We start from the raw sequence: 27,619 nt of genomic DNA on the forward strand, positions 1-27,619 counted from the left end.
TTATTTTTTAAAAGCCCAAGATTTATTTTAAGAGCCATCTGAGAGTTGCTCTCTGTGTGTGAAACCTCCCGAAAACAGTTTTATCTGACACCATGAATTTATCTTGTTGAGTTATTTCCTCTGGGTCTGGGAAGCACAGATGTGATCTGGAGTCCCAGGGAAAGCCGGCTGCAGCAGGGATCACCTCTCTGTAGTTCATTATGGCGCTTGGCTAAGCCTTGTCAGGCAGGGCCCCTCTCCCGTGTCCATCTGGGAAGGGGAGCTGGACAGTAAAGAGCGAGTGGGCTACTGGTCAAACCTTCAGGAATAGAGACGCTATTTCCACCTCCAGTGTGTGTGTGTGTTAGGGGATGGGTGCCCCATAAAGCAGATGGGACACCAGCAGGAGCTTCCATGTGAAACCAAACAGATTTCTCCTTCCATCTGCTTTGCTTAGCACTTGGCTTGTCCAGAGCCCAGCGAAGCAGGAGAAGCAGCGAGCCCTCTCAGCGGTGGGTGGGTTGGCACTGTTGTCGGGGGCAGCTGAGCCTGCTTGCCCAGAGTCGCTCACAGTGTGTAAGTGGCAAGGGGGAGCCCAACCCGGCCTCAAACTCACTTTCTAGATGAGGATGGCTTTAAACTTATGTTCCTCCTCCTGTCTCTACTGCCCAAATGCTAGGATCACAAGCATTTACCGCCATGCCTGGTTTAAACAGCACTGGGAAGCAAACCCCCGTTTGAGCGTGCTGGAACAGCACTCTACCAACCAAACCACTTCCCCAGCCTTCTGGCTTGACTCTTGAGCTTGCTCTCACCACCCCCTACTCTTCCCACCTCTCAAAGCACAGAATCCTCCACCTCTGCCAGCAATCCCTATCCTTGTAAGTTGGGTAGTCCTGACAACCACAGCCCAGGACCGAGATAAAGATTCACGGACACTGGGAAGTTAAGTTATGACATTTAGCCAAGCACAGAGTGAAAGGTTTAAATTCTGATGGTCTTTGGAAAGCTGCAGTAGCGTTCAAGTGCATCTCCCCACTGTTCTTCTTCCCTTAAAGTCCCTTTGCATAAAGCAGCCAAAAGGACCTTTGAAGGTGTGCACGAAGCACAGGGCATCTCTTTCCAAAGATTTCTGTAGCCTTGATCTCATCATCCCTACATTTCCGTGCTCCGTTCCCTGAGAGGATCCGCTTCCCACTCGGCACAGTGCAACCCCCTTGCTCTTGTTCTTGCCACTCCTCCTACCCAGCATGCACCCTCCTTGATGTCTGAACAGCCGGCTTCTGCTCAGAGAGGCTTCAAAATCAGAAGAATGTCCTGGAAGGCGGCTGGTCACACTGTCCTGTTACACTTCCTGACTGACTGTATCCTCCACACTGATTCTCTGCATGGTGGTTGTCATAGACTACCTTTGCTTAGGGAGACACCTGGAAGGTTCCTGCTTCTTTCTCCTTTTTCCCTATGTGCGTGTGTGTGTGTGTGTGTGTGTGTGTGTACATGCATCACAGAATGCAGGGGGAGGGCAGAGGACAACTTGCAAGAAGGAGTTACGTCTCCCTTCTAATCATGTATTCTCTGGGGATTAAAGTCAAGTCATCAGGTTTGGTGGCAAGTGCCTTTATCTTTTGAGTCATCTCACTGGCCCCCATGGAAGGTTCTTGCTTCCTTTTGTGCTCCCGTGTCTCCAGCACATTGCACAGTACCTGGGATATGGCAGACGCTTAGCAGAAACTAGTTGAATCAATGGAAGAGAACGTGATTTGTGCTGCAGTCTGCACCCTAGCCTTTCTTCAAAGTCAAGTGAAAGTCTAAAGGCCATGGTACTATTTTGGAGCAGCATAGATTTTAGGGATCTCTTTCCCCGATAAATGCAGGAAATGTCTGTGACGTGTCCCGCCCGTTGACTCTTAGCCATGTGCCTCTAAATAGAGTTGGTTGTGTTTCTTCTTCACTGGTACCATGATTCCAGGACACACAGAGAGAAGCCTTCACTTTCCTTTTGTGAAGCCAGCACAAAAACGTAAAAGTTACTGGTGTGGGTAAGAGCCAAAGAACTGCACATCTAAACCACACCTGGGAAAAGAACCCACGAAATATATCACACCCTCATCCAACTATCTAGCAACTATTTCAGACTGTAATAAGATGAAAGAGAAGCCTTTGGCTTCTTGCTGTTGGTCAAAGCCATAAAACAACACTCTCCTTGTTTTGGAGTCTAAAGATAGGAGAATTTTGTTATCTAGAAAACCAAAATACTCTGCAGCACAAAGTGAGCCACACAGAATGGATGCCGCCAGTTGCCAAAGACAATCCCGCCTCCGGCTGTGCGTGTGTCTGTTTATCCCGGAGCAGCTGACGGCAGCAAAGCTGCACGTGACCAGTCAATCACTCGCCTTAGCTCCACCCAGGGACAGCAGCTTCTGGATGCTGATTGCCTGGGGCTCTGGACAGTCGTTCTCAACCTTCCTAATGCTGCGACCCTCTAATATGATTGGTTCCTAGCATTGTGGTGACCCCCAACCATAACATCATTTTCGTTACTACTTCATAGTTGTAATTTAGCTACTGTTATGAATTGTAATATAAATATCTGTTTTTCAGTGGCCTTAGATGACCCCTGTGAAAGGGTCATTTGACTCCCAAAAGGATCATGACCCACAGGTTGAGATCCACTGCTCTAAGTAGTAGGCTATATAAACAAGCAACAACATCTTATTTTATCCTCAGCACTAGTGGAAATCATTCTAATTATAAAAACATCTTCAAACCTTTCCCTCAATGGTGTGTCTTGATGTGAGTTTTCAATCATTATACCATACACGTATGTATCTGTGCATATAAGAGTTTTCATCATTATACCATGCATGTGTGTACCTGTGTATGTAAGAGTTTTCAATCATTATACCATACATGTATGTATCTGTGCATATAAGAGTTTTCATCATTATATCATACATGTATGTACCTGTGTATGCAAGAGTTTTCAATCATTATACCATACACACATGTATCTGTGCATATAAGAGTTTTCATCATTATACCATACACGTATGTGTCCATGTATATAAGAGTTTTAAATCATTATATCATACACGTCTGTACCTGTGTATGTAAGAGTTTTCAATCATTATACCATACATGAATGTACCTATGTATATGAATACATGGAAAGTATTTACTAGAATTGACATTGATGTTCAGTTCTTTTTGGCATGAATCAAAAAAAGTCAAAACACGTTTTTCCTTTTAGTAAACTTAGTAAATAATCATTTTTGTGTACATTAATAATAAAGCCTCCGAATGTTAAAGTCCACCTGACAATATTTTCCTTAGGGCTTGGGTATGATACCCACCACGGTTATGAGTTTTCGTTGTTCATTCGTTGTTCATTCCGTTTCCTCAACTGTGGCTTTGTACAAAATAGCTGAGCCTTTTCCTTTTCTCTCTGTGCTCGAGATTGTGAAATTGGTGGAGAGATTTTCATGTTGCTCATGTTTTAAATGTGTGATCTGTGATGGCGTTTTATTAATTAGCTTATTTATATTCCTGTGTGTGTATTGTGAGTGTAGGCCACTTACAGTGTTGAGATTAAAAAAATAAACAAAAACAGCCAAAAATCCACAACCAAACACAAACAAAAAACCAAACCCACATAACCGAGGCAACTTAGACAAGGAAGTTTCTTTGGACTTTCGATTTCAGAAGGTTAGAGGTGATGGTGGAGGAGTGAGGGGAGGAGGCAGGCAAGGCAGCTGGAGCATCAAGCTGAGCGCTCACAATTTACCACCTGAGCGGGAAGCCAAGAGAACAAACCGGAACCCAGGCGAGGCATTCAGACCGCCAAGCCCAGTTTCAGTGGCGCTCTTCCTACAATAAGGTCACATTTCCTGGACGGCCCCAAACAGCGCCACAACAGGGAACCAAATGTTCAAATTTCCGAGCGCGTAGGGGACGGTCTCATTCAAATCGTCATGCTTTATATTCAGAACTGTGAAGTTGGTAGAGAAGTTATCATGTTCACACTTTAAATGCATGGTGTGATGCTGTTTTATTTATTTATTTATTTATTTTATTAATTATTTTTATTTCAGAGTGTTTGTGTGAGTGCGTGCCGCCTTTTTGTAGGTGCCCACAGAGACCAGAAGAGGGCGCTGCATCCCCTACAGCTGCAGTTGCAGGCAGCTGTGGGCCACCCACCCATATGATTGATTACTGGGAACTGTGCTTGCATCCCCTGTAAGAGCAGCCAGCGCTCTTAAACTCAGAGTTACCTCTCCATTTATTTACGTATGTGTTTGTTAGTTTATTTATGTGTTGTTTTGAGGCAGTCTCACTATGTAATGCAGGCTGACCTGACTCAGAGAGGTCCGCCCTCCTCTGCCCCCGGAGTGCTAGTCTTAAAGGTGTGGCCCACCGTGCTTGACAGCCTTGACGCTTTATACCCGGACTGGAAACAAAAATGCATGGAAGTTCTGTTTATTCCAAGGCTGCAAGTAATTTTAGACTTCGACTTTCTCTTTAAGAATTCTGGCAACTTGGCTTTAAAAATGGCCTTAAAAATAACATTGTATGCAAAGTTGTACAACAAATTGTTCCAAAGTATAAAATAGCTGTTTCTGAACAACGAAACATTATTTTAAATTCTATAATAAAGACAATGTTAATAGTGATACATATTTTTATCTCCCTGAATATCTATAGACAGAAGGAGAAATGAGCAGATAGAACACAATTTTAATAAAATTGATATTTTTTCAAAAGGTACATTTCACCCTGCAGCCGAGGCTGGCCTCAAACATACATTGCCTCTGCAGCCTATGCTTTGGGGCTTACAGCTGTGCAGCACAATATTTGGCTAATAAATATTACATATATTACATTAATTTTACTTGAACTTAATTAAACAAAAGTAACTTGATGGCAACTAGAGGGACTACAGAATTTCAAATAATTTTCTATGCTGTTAGAAATACCAGTTTTAAAGAACTCTTTCAAGGCCAAGAAATGGCGGTAAAAAAGTCACTAATATATTGAACTGATTTTGTCTTTCTCCTTTTAAAAAAAAAGATTTATTCATTTATTCTGTATACAGTGTTCTGGCATGCATGCCTACATGCAGAAGAAGGCGCCAAATCTTATTATAGGTGGTTGTGAGCCACCATGTGGTTGCTGGGAATTGAACTCAGGACCTCTGGAAGATCAACCAGTATGCTTAATCTCTGAGCCGTTTCTCCAGCCCAAACTAATTTTTTTTTTCTAACTGGCTCAGATTTAAGTAGTGCTGTGGTTTGTTTTTCCAAATTTACGTGCTAATAGAATTGCAAAGCTGGAGACTTAATCCATCTATGGAACTTCAAGATGGGGCCCTTGGAAAGTGAAAGGCTAGATAAGGCCATTAGGGTGGGGCCCTATGATTAGTCTCTTGTGACTTGGTAAGAAAAGGAACAGAAACTGGACATACAGACCTGGATGTGTGTGGCCCTTCTCATATCCCTTGGTAGAAAGCGCTGCTTGGTACTGTGCCCCCAAGAAAGCCGTCACAGAACCGCGCTGGCACCAGTGCCAAGCCATTGCAAGTTTAAAACTATGAACAAACAAACCATGTCCCTTTATAAAGTTAGCTTGTCCCAGGTCGTTAGCTAGAGCGACAAAAGTCTGACTAGTAAAAATACAGAGATGGGCTCTGAGACATGAATGATGGTTAGCATTATGACATATCATCTCATCATCCAAACTTCCAACTTCTATTGCTTATACTACTTCCCCTTAATCAATTCACAAAACAACTAGCCAGTCCTTTCAAAAACACAAATATCAAAAGTTCTGACAGTCCTGGACTGGATGTTGGGCAAGAGAAAAAAATTACCATAGATAACATACAGGGATAATAGGTAAAATAAGAATAGGAACGGAAGCTATATTAATATTAATTTGAATAGGAACGGAAACTATATTAAAAACTTGTATCAGTGTTAAGCTTCCAGATTCCCATCAGTGAATTGTAGTTGTGAAAATAATGTTTTTACACTTAGCAGTGTTCACTGAAATACCCGGAACAAGGCTGCATGCTTAAGGGATGCTTAATAGGAAGATGTGTGTAATTTTGTTTGCTTTAGTTTATAAAGACAAATGTCTTTATATGTGTGTGTATGATATATATATATGTATATATGTGCGTGTTTGTGCGAGGAGAATGAGAATGAGTGATCGAGAGAGAGAGAGACAGAGAGAGACAGAGAGAGAGAGGGAGAGAGAGAGACAGACAGAGAGAGACAGAGAGAGAGAGAGAGGGAGAGAGAGAAAAACCAAGGCAGTAGTATAATGTTAATATCCATGAATTTGGGCGAAGTGTATTTCTGAGTTCCTTGGCTTTCTTACTCCTCCATAGGTTTTAAATTATTTTTAAAAATGTTAAAAATTCTTTCCTCCTCAAAACTACATAAAATGATTTTTTAAAAGATTATCAGTAAGCTGGGCAGTGGTGGCGCACGCCTTTAGTCCCAGCACTCGGGAGGCAGAGGCAGGTGGATCTCTGTGAGTTCGAGGCCAGCCTGGTCTACAAGAGCTAGTTCCAGGACAGGAACAAAAAGCTACGGAGAAACCCTGTCTCGAAAAATCCCCCCCCCCCAAAAAAAATTATCAGTATATGTTCATTACACAAAATGATAATTTTTATTACTTTTATAAAGAAAAGTTCACTCTTGTATTTCTTTATTGTTCTGGTTTTCATGACGTGGTTAAAAAGCCTGGTCTGCCTTAGGATCATAAGAACCATACTCACATGTTCATGATCATGTCACATCTTTTCCCTGATTTTATTCTCATGTGGCCATGGTTGACCGATCTGGAATTTGATGTTTAAGTAAGGCAGAGATTGAGATTGTTTCCCAGATGCCCAGGCATCATGTTCTCTTCCTAGTGTTCATTGAATAACTAATGTCAAAGTAAATAGTTTGCCGTGCAGTAAAACGTTCATTGAATAACTAATGTCAAAGTATATAGTTTGCCGTGCAGTAAAACTCCATGTATTTTAACACTATTGCTTTATCTCACGTAGCTTATGTCTCTTCAAGGTGTCCACGTATATAGCTCTTACTTTGTTTTTCTGCATCGTTTTGTAAATTTGTTCCTCTAAAGAATAGATACTTTAGTTGTTTGTTTCAGACAGGGTCTCTCTATGTAGTTCTGACTGTCCCGGCGCTCACTGTATAGACCAGGTTGGCCTTGAACTCACAGAGATCCTCCTTCCTCTGCCTTTGGAGTGCACCACTACATCCAGCTAGGAAGAAAATTTTTTTTCTAATATTTATTTATTTATTTATTATCATCTCATCTGAATTTCCCTTCTCTCCTCCCAGCCCTTCTCCCAACCTCCCTCTGTTCCCACCCCCCCCCAATCCACTCCTCCTGTTTCTGTTTAGGAAAGGGTAGGTCTCCCATGAATATCACCAAAACATGGCTTATCAAATTGCAGGAAGACTCAGCACCTCTCCATGTATTAAGGCTGGGCAAGGCAACCCTATATCAGGAGTAGGGTCTCAAAAGTCAGTGAAAGAGCCAGAGACAGCCTCTGGCCCACTGTTAGGAGTCCCACAAGAAGAGCAAGCTACACAACTCTATAACGTGTCTGCAGAATGACTATCTCAGTCCCAGTCAGTCTCCATGGTTGTCGGTTCAGACTCTGCGAGTTTCTGTGAACTTCCCCAACAAATAGCAAAAAGCCTAAAACACCAAGCATACATTTAAGAACACTTTTTAATTTGTTTCTTATTTTAGCATATTACATAATAGGTTTCATTCATTCAGGGAGACTGACTGGGATTGAGCTAGACATTCTGCATATATGTTATAGAGTTGTATAGCTTGGTCCACTTGGGGGACTCCTAACAGTAGGACAGGAACTGTCTCTGTTCATTGTTTGCTCTTGGCTCCCCAGACCCGAAATAATCCCACAGAAATCAGTATTAATTGCAATACTGTTTGGCCAATAGCTTAAGCATATTTCTAGCTGACTCATATCTTAAATGAACCCATTTCTATTAATCTGTGTATTGCCATGTGGTTATGGCTTACCAGCAAGGTTCCAGTGGGCTCCAGTGCCTGTCTCCTGTGGGCCACTACATGACTTCTCCTGGACTTCATTTTCTTTCTCCCAACATTCAGTTTAGTTTTCCCACCTAGATCTATTCTGCTAAGCCACTGGCTGAAACAACTTTATTCATTAACCAATAAAAGCAACACGTAGACAGAAGGGCTTCCCACATCAGCTATTTTCAATGTATTCATTGTATTCATCTGAATGTTAATTGCCATTGTTTATATAAGAACAATTAATTTTATGTTTTATTTTAGCTAACCATCCTTTTGATGCTTTGGTCATTTTTTTTCTCTTGAGTTTGCTAAGTATAAAATAATTTTAACTGCTGGCAAAGTGTTTATTTTATTAGTTACTGAGTATGTATGATGTATGTGTGTGAAGGCAGGCAGGTGTGTATGGGGATTAAAAGACAATGTTTCCCTCCTCGCTCCATAGTTTCCAGGGATCAAACTCAGGTGGTCAGGCTCGCAGAGAGAGCTCAGGTGGCCAGGCTCACACAGAAAGTTCTTTTTAGCCTGCTGAGCCATCTCACCAATCCACAGAATTTTTTTTTTCACAGAATGTTTTTGTCTTCCTTTTGAGACTTATTTTATGCTGCGTTTTATATTCTTTTAAAATTCTAATAATATTTGCTATAATCAGTGAGAACTAACTTTTTTTATTTTGTAAGTCAGGGAGAAGGGCAGGAGTATTATATCTTAGGAAGTCTAACAAAAATGTAAAGAATGCATTGAACTTATATTGGTCAAACCAATCAACAAGCCAGTCACGTATGTATCCATCCATCCATTAATGTATTCATTCGTTATTTGCTTATCTATCCAACAAATGATTGTTGCTTACTTCTTTTATGCCTTGGATCCTCGTGGATAAAATAAGAAAGACAAAGACGTCTCCTTAAAGGAGGGGGTATAGGGAAGGAGAAGCAGAGGGATGGGGAGGGGAAAGAAAGGGAGGAAAGGAGGAAGAGCGGTTTTTGAGGTGCACAAAGCAAGTGGTCAGTGTCACAGGAGCTAATAAAAGAACACTACCCCAGCCTTAGTCTTACTAGAAAGAATGATCTGAAGAGGTTTCTGAAGGAGGTATTTAAATGGAATAAAGACTACATTTCCAGGAAATGCACTGTGTTGTTTATTTGTCTTGTAAGCCTGGGTATCTGCCTGTCAAGGTGTTAGCAGTCATGAAACAGTTGTGGGTCTCACGATTTTCCATTTCCCTTTGCAGCTCAGGGAGCCAGTGGTACTCTGGAGAACCCAGCCCTGGATACGAGTCTGCTGGAAGAATTCTTGGGCAATGACTTTGATTTAGGAGCCTTGTAAGTAATGGAGGCACCACTCCCCACTTGGTGCTTTTGAAATTGTGACATAGTTGAATGATCTGGAGAGTGTTGACTTTGCTTGTGATTGTTATAAGATCTTGAGTAGAATTAATCTTATTTCTTCTGTGGAACTTGACTTTACTTGTGATTGTTATAAGCTCTTGAGTAGAATTAATCTTATTTCTTCTGTGGAACTTGGCCAGATTTTACCAGCAAAGCCACCTGGGCTTGGTGGTTTTCTCTGTGGAGGTTATTCTTGCTGCTCCAAATCCCTTCCTTTGCAACCAGTTCAGGATCTTTAGTAGATAAGGAGATACTCAAGTTAGGTGTATGTGTGTGTGTTTGGGTGAGTATACACCTTGTGTGTGCTGGTGATCACAGAGGTCAGAGAAGGCATTGGATCCCCTGGGTGGGTTGTGGGGTTGTAAACCGCACAAGGTGGGTGACGCGAACTCAACTCTGGAGGAGTAGTCAGTGCTGTTTAGCCCTGAGCCATCTCTTCAGACTTCAAATGCAACACTCTTTGGATATAGCTCTTAGTTCTGATAATCTCATAGACTACTACTATAGTTATAATATAGAACAGTTCCCCTAGCCCCTGGTAACCACTGATTTTTCTTCTGTCTCTATGATTCCAGTTTTTCCAGAATGTCAAATAGATGAAGCCATGTGATACTTTCTGAGTCTGCTGTCTTCCAGTTAAATGCCTTTGCACATCAGTTCATTCCTTTTATTTCTGAGAAAGACCACACTAAATGCTTATACCATTGTTCAGCCACTCTTAAACTCAACGACGTTTGGATCAGTTATGCTTCCTGATATCATGAACATTATCTTATATACATTTTCATGTATGATTTTGATTTCCTTATTTTTGTGTGCGTGCACATGCATGCATGGACAAGGAGGAGGCAGTGTCCTGCTCGGTCACCCTCAGCCTTATTCATTTGAGACATGGCTTCTTACTGAACCTAGAACTAGTCTGGCTTCCAGCAAGCACCAGTCAGTCTCCTGTCTCAGCCTCATGTGGTGCTTGGGTTACAGGTGTGTGCAAGGTCACACCTCACTTTTTGCATGGGTTCTTGGGGATCCAAACTCGGGTCTTCATGTTTGTGAAAAAAGCACTCTTACCCACTGAGCAAGAGTCTAAACATCTTTAGAGTAAAATAAATAACATAAATACCTCTTTCTTGTGTTGTTGTAAATGCAAAGTCAACTGTAAAAATTGCCAAATACTCTACTGCAACCCTACTATTTTACTGTTATCATCTATTGCTTCACTCTCCTTGTCTGAATTATCAATTTTTAATAAGTTTGTAGTTATTCATGTTCATTGTAGTTGTTTTATGTTTTGTTATGTTAGGCATCAGTTTGTATGTTTCTTTGACATTTATTCTTATGTTTTCCTTGATAAATTATGTTCCAAATCTTACATCTATTCTTAAAAATTAGGGATTCTTTCTTTTGGTTTAGAAAACTTGAAAAATACTCTGTACTTTAAAATCTCGTTAGCTCTAATTTGTGACTATTTTATGTCAGTCTGGCCATGAACTCGCAGAGATCTGCCTGCTTCTGTCTCCTGAGTGCTGGAATTAAAGGCATGCCTCACCACACCTGGCTTGTTGAGCACTTAAACCTATGTTCATAAGAACACGAATCCACAGTTTTCCTTGCTTACACTGAATTGTACGGCTTGGCAATTGGAATATAGTTTCTTCCAAGCAATCAGAAAGTTTTCTTCCTTAAGTTACATGGATGGAAGAGTGCGAATAGACTTGGGATTAGCAGCGTCACTCTCTGAGTGGAAGTGTGTGTAGACTCGGGACTTTCAGCGTCATTTCTAGCCAGGCACAATGGCACACACCTGTAATCCCGACTACTCAGCAAGTTGAGCCAGGAGTTTCACAAGTTAGAGACCAGCCTGAGCAATACACTCATTTCAAACAAGAACATCAACAACACAGACAGCACCAACAGTGCCCAGGAGCTTTTTCTTTGTGAGTTTTGGCAGTTTTTTTTTTTTAAATCACCTCCCTAAGGAGTTGGTTCGTTTCATTCAAGTCATCAAATTTATGGCTGCACGGTGTTGGAGGTATTTCTTATCATAACGTCTATTCCCGCAAAGGGTCTAGTGATGCGGTTGTTCCTCATTTCAATGCTTTCTTTTCCCATTTTCCCCAAGGAGTCTGGTTAGAAAATTTAAAAATGAATGTTTTAAGTTAGATCATAATTGTCCGAAACACGTACAATGCACTGAGCGTGGGCTGACGTACTATGTAGTAAGATAAAGGTGTGACTGTGTTGAATTTGGGAGGGCAGTAAACTGTGAGGAAGACATGGGAAAGTTCAAACCGGTTGAAACCACCAACACATATGCACTACACATGCAGTCGCTGGGTGTAGGTAGGGGCACACACATTTCTCAGAACAGTGGATAACTTTTGTTTTGACAGGCAGTTATTCTGCTTGAACACCAACTGTAGACACTCTCTTGAGAACTGGTCCACGGGCTGGAGAGATGGCTCAGCCATTAAAGGCTAGGCTCACAACCAAAAATATAAGAGAACTAGTCCACATTTCAGTTCCCCACCACATGAAGGAACAGCACAGAATCAGCAAGAGGCGTGGGCAGTTATACACTGACTCTGGGTACCCCCTCTCTTCTCCAAGATCCCCCATTCCTTGCTTGTTCCAAACTCTCTTTTCTGGTTCTTCAGGCCTAGAAAACTGAATTTGTGTTAGCGTTTTAGATGCTTCGCGATTCAACTTAGGTCAGTTAAGAGCTATAAATGGACCATCACTGACTGCCATTACCTTCCTCAAAATCTCATTGGCTCTCGAGAGTCCTGTTGTCTTTGTCCACTTTCTGGTGCCTTTGGGTAGTGATGCCCTTCCCTAACTTCAAGTTTCCACCGGCTGGAGGACCAGATCTGGCAGGAGCTTACCATTCCTTTCAGAGGCAGGACAGCTGTTGGTGACTCCCGCAGTCCTTATATATATCAGGGTCTGTCCTTTCTGGCAGTGTGTGCTGTTTCTCTGTTCTGTGTAAGTTCTGTATGCAGGTCATTACGTTCAAAGAATGTGATGCAGAGTGATCAGATAGGGAGGGCTATTGATTTCCAATTAAAATTACTAAAATGGGGGAGGAAACAGGGAAGATGGCTCAGTGGCCTTCTGAGAGTGCAAGTTCGATTCCCAGCATCTATATCTGGCAGCTTACAACTACCTGTAACAAGCTCTAAGGAATCTGACGTCTTCTTCAGGCCTACCCCCCACCCCACACACACACTGACAAATACATAAACACACACCCACACTCATGCATACATATACACACTCATATATATACACGCACACATACATACATTCAAATATACATATATACATACATACACACATGCATACACTCACAATGCACTCATACATATATACACATGCATATATACATACATACACACATGCATACACTCACAATGCACAGATACATATATACATACATACACTCACAATGTACTTATACATATATACATACATACACATATACATACATCTACTCACCCAAACATGCACTCATACATAGATACACGTAAACACATTTTTTATCACAAATTATTGAAAGATTGTGCCCCCTCTGTATCCGCCATCACATTCCGTGTTCTTTGGGAGAACTATTCCGGTTTCTTCCTTGCGTTAAACTTGCTTAGATGGATGCAAAGCAGGGCTGAGCAAGGCTCTTACAGTTCAATGTTTGTGTTTCCTTTTCTTTTGGAGAGCTTAGAACACAGTGCCTAGCACATGCGCAGCAAGCTCCCCACAGGGAGGTGTGTCTCAGCCTCTTCAGTCTGCAAGCATCCTTCCATGCTGTCCCAACAGACTTGATTGTGCTGGTCACCCTGTACTGCAACCTCCCTGGCTCCGTTTCCTCCGAAAACAACCTCTTACAACTCTGGATGGTGATTGGGGGCGGGGGACACTGGCCTAAGGGTCCAGTTGTTCCTTATATCTTCATCCAATTCTATTTCCAGCTCCACACTTCAGGATTTGAAGCTTCAGGTGACTTTAGTGTCCCGAGCTTTGTTTTGGAGCTTTGACAAGACTTCTCCATGTTGTGTCCTGATGCACTGTCGGAGCTTGCTCCTACAAAGTCAGCTAGGGTTCCTGGATAGGGGATGCTCGAGGCCAGTGAAAAGCAAGATGAAAGAAACAGAAGACAGGATGGAATGGGGCGGTCTGTCTGGTCATGCCGAAGCAGCCAAACAGCCCCGAGTTTATTTCAGAACTTGCTTATATATAACAGCAGAACAAAGCACAGCACAGAAGGTCAGTCAGTGTCTAAGCACAAGACCATCCCTGTCCTTGAGTGAGCAGCCTCCAACCCAGCGTGTGCTTGCTGCTCAGGGGCAGCCTCACTCTCTATCTTGATGTTCCTGGGGTTTGTCATCAGCAGTATACGTTCTACGAGATGGAGTGTTCTTTTCTCACGGGCTAAATCAGAAGTCTCTCCCCGCCCTCAAGGTTATAGCAAAAAGCAGAGCAGGCAAGCTTGAACTCAAAGGACTCCTTGAAGTCAGAAATGACTCCAGATGGAAACTGAGTCACCGTGGGCTCCCACAATGTGCCCCCCCCCCCCAAATCCAGGCAGTCTCTGTTAATTAGATCCCACCATCTTACCTCATCTGCCACTGTGTTGCTGAAAGTTGTGGCCTATGTCCAGGTACTCCAAACCTTTTAGCATTTATGCCTCTATATTCCATTTCAGGGATAAAGATAAATACTCTCTTCCTTATTAATAAAGGGAGAATAAAGTTTAAAGAGCCAATCTGAGCATTAAAAAATTAAAAAAAAACTTTTATATTTAAAAATTACCTTTTAAGATGAGCTCACAAAACAATGGCCATCGTCATTGCCATCTTCACACATATCTGGTTCTTCCCCTGTGCTCTGCACAGAGGGTCGCCTCTCTTGATGAAACAGGACGAAACGGAGCAAAACAAAATGTAGTATTTCTGTTCCCCAGGCAACAGCAGCTCCCTGACACCCCGCCCTACTCTGCCTCGGACCCTTGCTCTCCTCCACAGGTCGAAGGTGAGTCCATCCACATAGCACCTTGCACGGCTGACTCAAGCCTGGGTGGTGCAAATGAGAGGCACCTGTCGCTCCTGTCTTTCCCGCAGGCGCATGCTGCGGGACCCCGAGACCTACAGCAGGGAGGATCCCCGCCACCTTCCTCCACTCCACCACGGCACCCGGGCTGCTGCCTGAGCACGCACCACAGACCATGTCCAGCCAAACCCACAGCGGCTTTCACAACGGCTACCTGGACTCCAGGCACCCCGATACTTCTTGCCACCAAACCGGGCCTTCCCATCTGGGCATGAGTTGCCCTTACCATCAGCAGCCTTTGTGCCACGTTCCTGGGTAAAGGATAAGATATTTAATCGTGAACCACCTCAGCATGCACAGCTGGAGGGCTCAGGAGGGACCGCAGCAGCCTGTCCAGCAGGTGGCAGTGTGGAGACGCACACGGGGCACCTTGAGGCCCTAATGTTCTCGGCTTAGTCTTCTTTAGAAATCCCCGCAACTAAACGTCCTCCTCCAACAAAAAGTTAACATGTCCAGAATGTGCAGAACAACTCCAGGTGGCGAGACGAGGAACTGCTTCCTTATGCTGCCTCTAATAAAGGGCTTTGAGGCAGTTTGAGAATGAGTTAGTTCTCGATCAAGTTTTCTTTCCTCCTTCTCTGAAAAAACCAGGGCCACTGGTGACCGTGGCAAGGTTCCACGAGAAGAGAATTCTCAGATGTAGAGTGTACTCCTGAATATTCAGGCTGAGTCCTCTCTGCTTTGAAACTATTGCCGGTTTATCTTCCAGGCGGGTGGATCTTCGCTTGGTCGAACATAGAAAGATTACTGTTCAGAATAGCAGGGCCCAAGAAACCTTAAAGAATTGGGATTAGACTAAGGAAACCGGAGAGAAAAGACCAGGGAAATTCGGCTTGTTTTCACGCAACAAGCAAAGGTGCTAATCAACCTTTTGGTCTCTTGCCTTTAGCGCCTCATTGCCTCCGACAAAGAAGAGAAAGCATGCGCAGATACTAGAGGACCCCGGGGACCGCCGCGTGTGGGCCCACCACTTCAGTCCAAGTGAGCAAGAGCGACTTTGTGAGGAAGTCGAGGTCTGAAAGCCTTGGCTGCTGTGTCAAAGCTTTTGACCTGCCCCTCAGCAGCCTACACAGCTCTGTTCCCTCCCATAGAGGAGGAACAATGGAGACCTCTTGATGTCTCCTTTATGCAGGTCAGTCACACAGGTGCCCCGAGGGACAGTCGCTTGCTGCTCTGTCTCTCCCGTGCAGGTAAAAAGCTAGTCTTTCTATTTCAGGAGCGTTGCATCTCAGAGGATGCAGGCTCCAAGCCTGGGGAGCTGGAACACACAGAGCTTTCAAGAACCTATTGGCTGCCCGTTTCCTAGTTGCCCGCCGTCCTTTTTAGCTTTGTTGTGCACAGGCTGACTCAGGATTTTGGTAAAATGCAGGTTCTGCTCCGTGAATCTGAGCTGGCATCTAAGCCGGCCTGTGTTTCAGGTGTGGGGAAGCTGGAGGCTCATGTAGGGCTGTTGGGGGTGCGGTGGGGAGAAGTTGAACTCCCCCATCACTCACATCAAATTGGATCCTTACTAGTTTGTAAGATGATTTCGTAACTATTTCATTTAAAACATCCGATGTCAGACCGAGGAGATTTCCCTGTGGTCAAAGCACTTGGTATTCACGCTGTAAGTCTGAGGACCTGAGTTCAGAGCCCCAGAATGCACAGAAATGCCAGATGGCTGTAGCAGCCAGCCTGCAATTCCAGCACTCTACACGTGAAGTCAGTTGATCCCAGGAGTAAGCTGGCCAGTCAGAACATCCATATGGTCAAGCTCTGGGTGCAACTGAGAGACCCCACCTCAGCGAGGAAGTTGGAAAGCAATGGGGGAAGACCCCTAAGGCCAACCTCAGGCATGGACACATATAACACATGTATCTGCACACATGTGGCTATGTATATACACATGCACACCACACATACCCTTGGGAAAAAACAAAAAAACACCCGATGCCTAAAATGGATGTTATTTATCTTATGTAACTAGTTACTTATCTTATATAACTAGTCATTTATCTTATATAACTAGTCATTTATCTTATATAGCTAGTTATTTATCTTATATATCTAGTTGTTTATCATATATAACTAGTTATTTATCTTATATATCTAGTTGTTTATCATATATAACTAGTTGTTTATCTTATACAACTAGTTATTTATCCTATATAACTAGTTATTTATTTTATATAACAGGTAGCTCATTTGTTTTGAGCTTAAAATGATGGAGTCGGGAATAGCTTGGTCTTTTGGGATCTGAAGGGAAACGTTAGAATTTTTAGGCAAAGGGATAATACTTTAGGCCAATTCTCCTTGTGACTGTAAACATTCAGATGCATGCAGTGTGAACGGTGGCCCAAATTCAGTGTATAAATACCATGCTCTGTCTCCAGGAGAAACCCAGGATTTCCTCTATCCCCCTGTCCCTATTCCTGTCCCTAAACCCTCAGATGCTTCGAAAAGAGGTACTTGTTTCCTACCAGGTGGGGTTACTGCCTTTGACTTAAGTAACCCTGTGGTGGCTGAGGACCCTTCCAGGGACAACTGGCTGCAGCTTCGGCATGGGCACATGTGTATGTGGCTTCGTTGTTTGGAATTACAGATGGCTTTAAGCCACCTTGTGGGTGCTGGGAACTAAGCTCAGGTCCTTTTCAGTAGCAGCAAGTGCTCTTACACCACTGAGCCATCCCTCCAATCCTGGCTCTTCTGTATTTTGGACATCAAACCTAAAAGGGTTCTTCAGCCCTAAAGAGAGGATTGCAGTGAGAGATACAATAGCTAAACGTGCCATATAGGACCAAAAGTATCTGTTTCATCTCTTTAGCAACTGGGGACTCTCAAAGCATGACTTTCCTCAGTTATCAAACAAATATCCTAATATTTCCTTCACTCACCTCTTTTTATTTTATTTTTTTTATTTTTATTTATTTTTATTTTTGCAAGACAGGGTTTCTATGTAGCTTTGGCCTGTCCTGGAACTAGCTCTTGTAGACCAGACTGGCCTCAAACTCACAGAGATCCACCTGCCTCTGCCTCTCGAGTGCTGGGATTAAAGGTGTGCACCACCCCCGCCCGGCTCTCTGAGAGACTTTTAAAGTGAGGTGTATAGGGTATTTTGAAGGGCACGCAGACACAAGCCACGGCTTTCTCCAGTGGAATCCGGGTACTCGACTGCCATCAGTGTGTATATGTTCTCTAGAGATGCCCAGGTGACCTGAAGGGAAGAAGGAGGTTTAAACACATGTCTTTCTCATAACAGCTGTGACACTAGCAAATCATTCCCGGTCCTCGAACCCAGTGGCAATCCTTGTGATTGAAATTTAGGATCCTTGTCTCATAACCACTTCAGATGCATTTAGTGGCATAACCTCAAACATATTTCATTAGCACCTGATACAACCTTTTCCTCCCCATAAAAACAGTAAAGGAGTCCCAGTGGCCATGCTTGCGTGGGTTAGTTCTAGCTTCCCAGGGAGTTGCCAAACCACCGGTGAGGTCCTGGAGACTACAGGCGCAAGCTGAAATTCCAGGCACAAGCCCAAGGTCAATGCTCGGATCCATCCTTTTGTTTTGTTTTTGTCTTGAGACAGGGTTTCTCTGTGAGGCCAGTACCTAAGAAAGTTTATTTTCTGTGACATTTGGGATGCAAAGTGACTTGAAGCAACCCTGTTTTATAAGGAAATGAAAACTGGACGAGTAAAAGAAAAAAAACACAGACCCTTTCTCTTACCTTCCCCCAGCTACAGGCTGGTGGCACATTCTATAGACGCTAATGTTCTGCTCCTGTGTCCCTGCTGACAGCCCACGCCTGATCTTATCAAGGCCTGCTACCTGCCTTATTCCTGACCTCAGGCACTATGCCCCACAATCTGCTGACCCCTTCTTCTTAGCAGCAAGTCCTCTTTCTACTTGTGTCTTTTTTTATTGATGACCCAATGGTTTTTTTTTATTACCATTGCTTATAAAATACAGACATCTTACCAATAGCTACAACACCGAAGAAAATGTCTCACCCTCTCCTATCAACCACCAATTGCCTGTTTGTTTTTGTGAGCTGCATCCCACTCCATGACACGATAATGATGACCCTGGTCTTGTTTAGCTAATCACAGTTGCTATAAGCTCAAGAGAGCAATGGCCACGTTATGCCTAGGACATAAGGTTCTACAATATTCTACCCCGTCCTCTGGACTTTATGTTCTTTTCTCTTCCCCCTCTTCTGTAATGTTCTCTGAGCCTTGGAGCAGGTGAGTCCCATTTACAGCTGAGCAGCCGACAGTCACTTATTCTCGTAACTGTGACTATTTATGCGTCTCTGTGGCCAGCACTAACTGCTGCAGTAAGACGTTTCAAAGCGGGCAGGAGCAGCAGACAGTGAGAATAAAAATGATTATTGGGAAGCCAGTTGTATGGGTGGGATCATGTCCGTTTAGCAAAGTAACTGCAGTAGCCTCCCTACTGGGGATCTCCAGTAGCTTTTTTTTTCTATTTATTTACTTATTAAAGATTTCTGTCTCTTCCCCGCCACCGCCTCCCATTTCCCTCCCCCTCCTCCAATCAAGTTCCCCTCCCTTGTCAGCCCATAGAGCTATCAGGGTTCCCTGCCCTGTGGGGAGTCCAAGGACCACCCACCTCCATCCAGGTCTAGTAAGGTGAGCATCCAAACTGCCTAAGCTCCCCCAAAGCCAGTACGTGCAGTAGGATAAAAAAATCTCAAGGTCCAAATCAGGAGCAGAAGGAGAGAGAGCACGAGCATGGAACTCAGGACCGCGAGGGGTGCACCCACACAGTGAGACAATGGGGATGTTCTATCGGGAACTCACCTAGGCCAGCTGGCCCGGGTCTGAAAAAACCTGGGATAAAACCGGACTCGCTGAACATAGCGGACAATGAGGAATACAGCTGTAGCTTTTGATTAGGCTTTTAACACCAGAAGTGATTTCCCTCCTATGGAACAGGGCTCAAATCCAAGTTGAAAGTGATTGTTTCTTCCCATAACAGGCTTGACACTGTTGTACCAAGGGTACATCTTGCCTGGCTGGTTGGTTTTCTTGCTTTCAGGATTCACACTGAGCCCAACTGTTGATGCCAATCCTTCCCCAGCAGTGAGCACAGCATCTTCCCGCCCACTGTGGGCTAGCCAGCAGAGAGGGAGTTTGTACCTGGTTCTGACTGATTTCTCTATGTCCTGGGACCAGAGAATGTGGTATCGTTAGTGACTTTTCGTGGGCAACCAATAGCAGTTGTAATTGCCTGTATTGTTTTGAAAAATCGCTGGGGCCTCCTTCACCAAGAGCCCATAGGAAAGTAGCCCAACCCCCAACACCGAGACTTTCCTTTTACAATACATGACTTCTGTATCTGTTCATACAATTTACCTCTGTTCAAATCTCTCTCTCTCTCTCTCTCTCTCTCTCTCTCTCTCTCTCTCTCTCTCTCTCTCTCTCTCTCCCCCCTCTGTGTGTGTGTGTGTGTATTTTATTTTTAATTGTGCATAGGTGAGTATATCCGTGTGTACTATGGTCATGAGTGCAGGTGCCCACAGGGGCCAGAAGAGAGTGTCAGATCCCCTAGAAATGGAGTTACAGATGGTTAGGAGCTGCCTGATGTGAGTGCCGGGAACCAAGCTTAGGCTCTCTGGAGAAGCAGGCACTCTTAACCACAGAGCCACCTCACCAGCCACCCTTGAAAATTAGCTGAGGACCCCATTTTTTTTTTACAGCCTATTGACACATCCTTGGTTATGACTGGCCCTCGCCCCTCCTCTCACTCACCTTTCTGCCCCACCTCCCAGCACCTGTCTTCTGCTTTGGTATCACGTGCGTTCTGCTACCATCCCTCAAGCATCGTTTTTCCTTCCTCGTAGGACCTTTTCTAGTTTCATTGCCCCTGCACCCTCAGCAACACACACACACACACACACACACACACACACACACACACACACACACGTTAGAAAATAGGACCTTCATATGAAAGCAAACTTGGGATATTTATCTTTCTGAATCTGAGTTAACTGTCCTCATATAGTATATCCCAGTTCCAACCACTTTCCTTGAACGTTTTCACTTTTCTCTACAACTGAGTAGAATTCCATTGTGGGTATGGACCACATCTTCATGATCCGTACACCAGCTGGTGACCACCAAGGCTGATTTCACTTCCGTGAATGGTTCTGTTGGGTCGTCTGTATTCTCTTTAGTGTTTTGAGACTCTGGCCTGATTTGCATGCTACCTGTACCAGTGTATATGCTTGGCAACAGAGAAGAAGGCTTTTCCCTTCTCTCTAAACTTCTCAGGATGTATTGTATTTTGTTTTTCTGATAAGAGTAGTCCCTAAGTCATTTTAATTTTCATTTTCCTGATAGCTAAGGATGCTGAAACTTTTAAAAACATTTCTTGGGAGAGATGGCTTAGCAGGTAAGAGCACACGTTGCTCTTCTAAAGGACCGGGCCCTACATGGTGGCTCCCAACCACCTGTCACTCCAGTTCCAGGGAATCTGACGCTCTCTCTTCTGACACCTGTGTGCACAAGAAACACACACAGCACACAGACATTCAGGCAAAACGCTCATCCACATAAAATGAAATAAATAAATATTTAGAAATATGTGTATTGGCCATTTGTATTTCTTCTTAAGTAAATTCTCTGCTCAGTTCCTCAGCCCAGGTTTTAAACTGCATTGTTAGTTTTCTCGTATGGTGTCTTGAGTTGTGTGTGTGTCGTGGGTACTAATTCTCTGTCAGATGTATGTGTTTCTAGCAAAGATTTTCTTTCATTCTGTGAGCTGTTTCTTCACTGGGGTTCTTTCCTCTGCTATTCAGAAGCCTTTGAACCCCGGGAGGTCCCATTTAACTTGATGCTGGCCTCATGCTGAGCCAGGAGAGTCCCTATTCGGAAAGCCCTGGACCAGGAGTCTAGGGCTGTGTTTTAATCCCATTTGCGGTGAGAGATAAGGATCTAGTTTCCTTCCTCTGCATGCAGATCTCTAGTTTTCTTAGCATCAGCTTGTAGAGGCTGCGTTTTTCTCCAATGTGCATCTTTGAAATCACTAGGAGTCACAGAATCTTGGTGCCACAAAGACCTGTACCAAATTAGGATGCTGACCGAAATTAGTAAGGCTAAAAACCAAGAATCATTAAATTGACTTAAAATACACACACACACACACACACACACACACACACACACGCAAATTCCCCTCCCACAAATCCAAAACAAACATAAAACCAACAAGTTCTGTTGGTTCCTCTGACATAAGAGTTTAGGATTGGACCCAGAACTCAAGGCCCAACAAAACCGAGTGTCAACATTGTTATCCCTACAATCTCAGCGCTGGCTTCATCCCCAGGTGGGCTTTCTCTCCTCTTCCCAAATCGTACCAGCAACTCTTGAGAAAGTATCTCAGGGGCTCAAGCCTTGTGTGAAAGAGAGAGCATCTTGGTCACTTCGTTACTCCAAAATCTACTGTGCTTGCATTGGACTTGACCACATGGTGGCCCCGGATGCAAGGAGTGAACACTGTATCTTGATAGAACCCGGGTGACTACCCTCCTGGGGCTCGGCATAGACTTTTTTATGATCAGACATTCAGGAAGTGATAAGCTATGTAGGGAGTAGGACCCCACAGGTGCTCAATGACCTCTCTTAGAGCTCGCTGACCCGGAAGGGCTTTTCTCATGGCTCTGGGTCAGCGGCACACCTCTCGTCTCCATGCACATTCCTGTAGTCCTTCTGCTTCACAAACAGCCTGCTCCCTTGCTCCACACAGCTACCTGTGAGTCTTAGAGGAACAGCCGCGTGGGAATACTCAAACTCACCTGTTTGTTCCTTGTTGCAGTGAGAAGTAGGACCCACGGCATCGATGTGCAGGACCATGACAGAGAGGGCCATAATGGGATGCCCATGGACCAGTGCTCTCCTGCTCTGAAGTGGCAGCCATACCGAAGTGTTCCTTGGCATGGCCTGTTAAACAGTCATTATGAGAAACTGTGAGTGGTCCTAGCAGTGCCTTGGGATGGGGTGGAGATCAGGTGTCAGGTGTGAGCACGGCGCTAAATCTTAGAGTTTTATCCAGGTATTTGGGCTGAGATGCCATCCTTGATCGAATTGGATGGGTCACTGAGAAAGGGTCTGTTCTATGCCATATGTTTTACATCTTAAATAATCATTGGGATGAAGGCTCCTGGCTTTCAAGAAGTCAGCTTGTAATTCCACCTCATTATAATTTACCCACTAAATGTTGGAGGGAGAGGGCCTCTTCCTAGGATAACAGGCCCAGTTCAAAGGAAAATCTGGGGGCTGGCCAGATGGCTGAGAAGGAAAAGGTGCTTGCTGTCAAGTCTCTTGACCTGGGTATTAGCCCTGGAACCCACATGGTAGGAAGAGGAAACCGAGTCCTACGAGTTGCCCTCTGACCTCTGAATGTGCATCCAAAATAAATGTTTAAAAATGAAATAAAAAGCAAAAAGGAAACGTTGGGAAATAGCTAACTTTTTACCCTGCAGTAAATTTATAAATACCACAGAATTCTTCTGGGGCACATTAAATTGGTTGCCAGGTGACTACTGACATTTATGTCGGGAATCAGTGTTGTCGGGCTCAAAGTCAACATGCTCTGACTCAAGAGGAGCCTGTTCAAGTAATAAACGTACCATGAGGCAAGAAATACCAGCAACCTACTGGAGGGCCTTTTTGGTGTTTTCCAGATTCAAATGTAGCAAAGCTTACCTCTGGGACCCTTATTCTGGGTAGGCTACAGGAAAATAAATGTTTTTCTCAAAGTCAAGCCTAAGGATTCAAAAAGATTTGGGGAGTTGTGTTTAATAGGCAGCAGAAGGAGGTTGATGTCATTGAAATGTCACAAGGGTGCCTGGGCTTCTGTGTGCACTTAGTAAACAGAGGAGAAACTTCTAGATCTTCCTGCTGAGACAGCCTTCCCTTGATTATCTTTTGGGAACATTTAATGTTCTGTCTGAAATATGAAACTGTCACAGGCAGGAAAAACCTGCCTGTCTCTGTGCATCTGAGTTGATCAGCTTTCAAAGGGTTAGTGTTCTCTCTCTCTCTCTCTCTCTCTCTCTCTCTCTCTCTCTCTCACACACACACACACACACACACACACACACACAGAGGAGACTTTAGAAGCGTGTTTTCATGTGGCTTAGTGGGGAGAAGTACTGAGAGCAGTCCTGGGTTCACCCCTGCGTCCCCCAAGATGGCAGGAGACAACCAAATCCTGAAAGTTGTCCTCCGACTCCACTTGTGCTGATTCTCTAGAACCTGCACTCACAGACAGACCACACACACACACACACACACACACACACACACACACACACCCCACACACACACCACCACCACCACCACCACCACCACTACACACTGGCCTATTTCAACAGCCTGTCTGTGCTCCACTGATCTGGAATTTTAAAAGAAAAAATGAGAACCCAGAGAGAATCAGCTCAAAGGTACAGAAGCAGATTTATTTTGAATACTCAGCCATCATTCTCTTTCTCTAAACAAAGGCATCATTCACTGAGATGATTATTCAAGCTCTCTTGATTTGACTATTCAAGTCAGAGACAGAAAATCATCCACTTGTTTACAGGTAAATATGTTTAATGTGCTATGAAAACACTGTTTCCCTAGATTACCTCAAGGCAATGAAGTTAGGGATTAACATTTATTAACCCGCCTTTCCCCGAGGGTTTCAAGCGTGTAGTACAGAAGAGAGGTTGGCAAAGCAAGCTCAGTTGGCTTCATGTGTAATTTCTGATGTCAAAAGAAGAATTGCCTCTCTGCAGTGAAGAGATGGATATTTAGTCAGGGACTGACTGTTAGAGCTCAGCACAACCCAGGTTAGTTCTCATTGGTCCTTCCATTTCTGCTTATGGCTCTCCGACCCTTCAGTCGGATGCTCACGTCTGAGCTGTAAGCCCTCTTCTTCCAGGTTTTTTTGGCAGTGAGGTGTGTACTACTTCACCAAGACAGTTATGATTACCCTCCGTAAGTCAGCACCACTTTATCCCCCCAGGCTTTAGACTTGGGCTTCTCAGACATTTCCCACACACAGCTCTTCCTCCTGAGTAATTTTTATACAATCCTGGGAAGGTATATAAGATAGGTACGCAAAATGTTTGAAAAACAATTATTGGTATAAATACAGTTTTGCCATTTAAAAAAGAAAAACAAATATGCATACTAATTTTTATATAAAGAATTAAATCTTGGCTCATATTTGATACTGTAAGACATGGAATACCTTCAATGTTTTTCAGTTTATAGATGTTTTGATTTTATTATTATCAATGCCAAGAACACTGATTCACATAAATATATAATGTACATTTATGAAGGGTGTATTTAAGATCATTTCAGAAACTGTTGGCAATTCTATCCAAACCCTAAGCCAAAATTTATTTAGTTATTTCTTTTTTTAAAAAAATGAAATTCAAGTTGACAACTCTAAAAACAATAAATCAAATATTCAAATGCAGTCCAGTACAAAGTGATATTAATTTGATCCTACCTGCCGAATCCTACAATTGAATCCTACAATGAGAAACTATTAAGAAGTCTTTGTTTTCTATAATCAACCTTTTCCTTTCTGTAAGAACAAAATCGCTTGTCTGGACGGTAGAAACACTGCACTCCATAACAGACAGTTACTTGGAATGCGGGCTGTGTTCCAGGCAGCCATCACTAGCCTGGTGTGCTGCAGGTGTGTATTCTATGACATTCCCATGTGTGTTCAGAACCGAGGGTGCTGTGACATCAGACAAGATGGCATGAGCAAACACAGCGAGAAACAGTACAGATCCGTTGCACACTCGATCTTGGTTTTTTATTTTTTGTTTTTTGTTTTTGTTTTTCGAGACAGGGTTTCTCTGTAGCTTTGGTGCCTGTCCTGGAACTAGCTCTTGTAGACCAGGCTGGCCTCGAACTCCCAGAGATCCGCCTGCCTCTGCCTCCCGAGTGCTGGGATTAAAGGCGTGCGCCACCACCGCCCGGCTGCACACTCGATCTTAATTAACTTCCGTCCACTGTGCAGTGACAAACATTTTACTGTTACCATTTTTTTTCTCTTTTTTTTATTCGGTCACCAGAATTTTGCCCATTTGGTCTTGTGGCTCCGTGTGGGGTTATGACCCACAAATTAGCGGACTGACTGTGGAAACCGAGTGAATATCAAGCTCCTAGACAGTAGAAGGCACATAATCTTCCTCAAATTCTTTGTTGGATGGCTTTTCCTTTGCTGCTGCCGAGCCCTGAGTTTGCTAGACCTGTAACTGGTTACTTGAAGGTAATCGCTGGTGCAGGGACGGCATCCATCGGCAGGCACACAACTCGACAAGAACATGGCTATTCCTTTCCCCAAGAAGCCCGCTAACACTTTCTGGTTTTGAAAATAGAGTAAAATTCCAAAGCTCTGTGCTTTTGTGATAACGGCAGTCACTCTCCACTGGAACCTCAGGAGGCAGGCAGCCTCACAAGAGACCAGTGGATACCCCGTCCTCTCCCTCCTGGCTCTAAGGAGGAACTGTTCTCTTGAACAAAAAAGTCCCTTTATTTAGAAGCCTTGACGAATTAAAAACCATGTTCCACATCAGCAACATTTACAGGAGAAGCTCACCGAGGAAGTTTAAAGCTTTGATATTTTTGTGTCTAGTTAATGATGTTAGCATCTAATCCATTCATTTTATTAATATTTTTAGATTGACTTTGTTAATTATTTGTCTGCATGGGGGTGTGTGCACATGCGTGCAGATGCCCGAAGAGGACAGAAGGGTGGAATTCTCTTGTAGCCGGAGATGCAGGTGGGTGTGAGCTGCCCAAAGTGGGTGCCGGGAACCGAACTCAGATCCGCAGGGAGAGCACCACACACTCTTGGCTGCTGAGCCATCTCTCCAGCCCCCCTTTTATTAACACTTAAAATATGCTTATTCATCATGTTATATACAGAATATTTGTATAACATAATAATATTCCAACATACTACTGGAAATATTAAATAAAGCAAAAATTCTGGCTAGCCACCCTGCTGCCAGAGAGAAAAGAAAAAAAGAGAGAAAAGAGAAAAGCCAACTCTCTTTCCCGCAGAAGAAATACTTGTGGTGGTTTTCAGCGCTGTTACCAGATTGGAAGAACCAAAGGGGCAGGAAGATATTCCGGGAAAGACAATGTTTTCAATCGGTGCAATGAGTAGCTCTGGTTCTTTTGGTTTAGAGTTGTCCCTAGTTGTTCTGAGCAGCCTGTTTTATTCATAGGACAATCGGTGGGCTGAACATTCCTTCAGCTGAGTGGCTAAGGTCCCTGTGACATTGAGAAGTGTCCTTTAAAGGGAGGAGATTAGGTGTACCCTCGGTAACTGTGAGTGAGGAGCTTCCAGCCCCGCCCCCTTTCTAACGTGTGGTGTGGAGTCAGATTAAAAGTACTTAGAAAGCACCAAGGAGAAGTCCGGGGAAATGATGGTTCTGTTTGGCACAACTCATATAGCTTCCTTATAAGAAGATTAAAAAAGGCCAGCGTGCTTCGAAATGCCATGTTTATTTCTGCAGTAGAACTGCAGGAAACGGACTGACTGAATACAACAAAGGGCACTTGGCGCAGTGAGCCTCACACAATGGGATGCTAACACTCTTGGCTCTATCGAGGAAGAAAGAAAATACCGTGCAATTGGTTTCGTGATCTGTCTCTTTTCAGGCCTGACGTGGGCTATCAAGTTGTGACAGACAAAGGGTTCACGTTCTCGCCAGTAGATGAAGCTTTTGTGTGTCAAAAGAAGAACCATTTCCAGATAACCATCCACATCCAAGTCTGGGGAAGCCCGAAGTTTGTTAAAACCCAAATGGGCCTGAAGCCAATAGAAATGTTTTACTTGAAAGCCTTTGGAATTAAGGTAGGTCCTTTTATTAATTCAGCTTACTCTAATCAGTGCTTCTTAAGTGTTCTCCTAACCTCAGACCCCAGTGGCTTAAACACATCCACGGGAATTTATTCAGACCACAAAGCTGACCCAGATCAGATGAGGCTGAGGCAGCTCACCCTCTTCCCCTGTCAGCCAGAGAAGGCCACTGA

At 43.8% G+C, this 27,619-nt stretch overlaps 1 protein-coding gene across 1 annotated transcript in view; it reads left to right on the forward strand.

Annotated features, from left to right (window-relative positions):
* The window catches only part of Myrfl (myelin regulatory factor like), a 105,182-nt gene that overhangs the window by 20,054 nt on the left and 57,509 nt on the right, over nucleotides 1–27,619 (forward strand). The window contains exons 2-7 of the mRNA XM_075954301.1: nucleotides 9,302–9,392; nucleotides 14,413–14,480; nucleotides 14,570–14,813; nucleotides 15,448–15,539; nucleotides 22,380–22,530; nucleotides 27,245–27,440. Of these exons, the coding sequence (XP_075810416.1) occupies nucleotides 9,302–9,392; nucleotides 14,413–14,480; nucleotides 14,570–14,813; nucleotides 15,448–15,539; nucleotides 22,380–22,530; nucleotides 27,245–27,440 (842 nt within the window). The remainder of the gene's footprint in view (nucleotides 1–9,301; nucleotides 9,393–14,412; nucleotides 14,481–14,569; nucleotides 14,814–15,447; nucleotides 15,540–22,379; nucleotides 22,531–27,244; nucleotides 27,441–27,619) is intronic.

Source organism: Microtus pennsylvanicus, chromosome 20 (assembly GCF_037038515.1).
Source record: "Microtus pennsylvanicus isolate mMicPen1 chromosome 20, mMicPen1.hap1, whole genome shotgun sequence".
NCBI classification, from domain to species: domain Eukaryota; kingdom Metazoa; phylum Chordata; class Mammalia; order Rodentia; family Cricetidae; genus Microtus; species Microtus pennsylvanicus.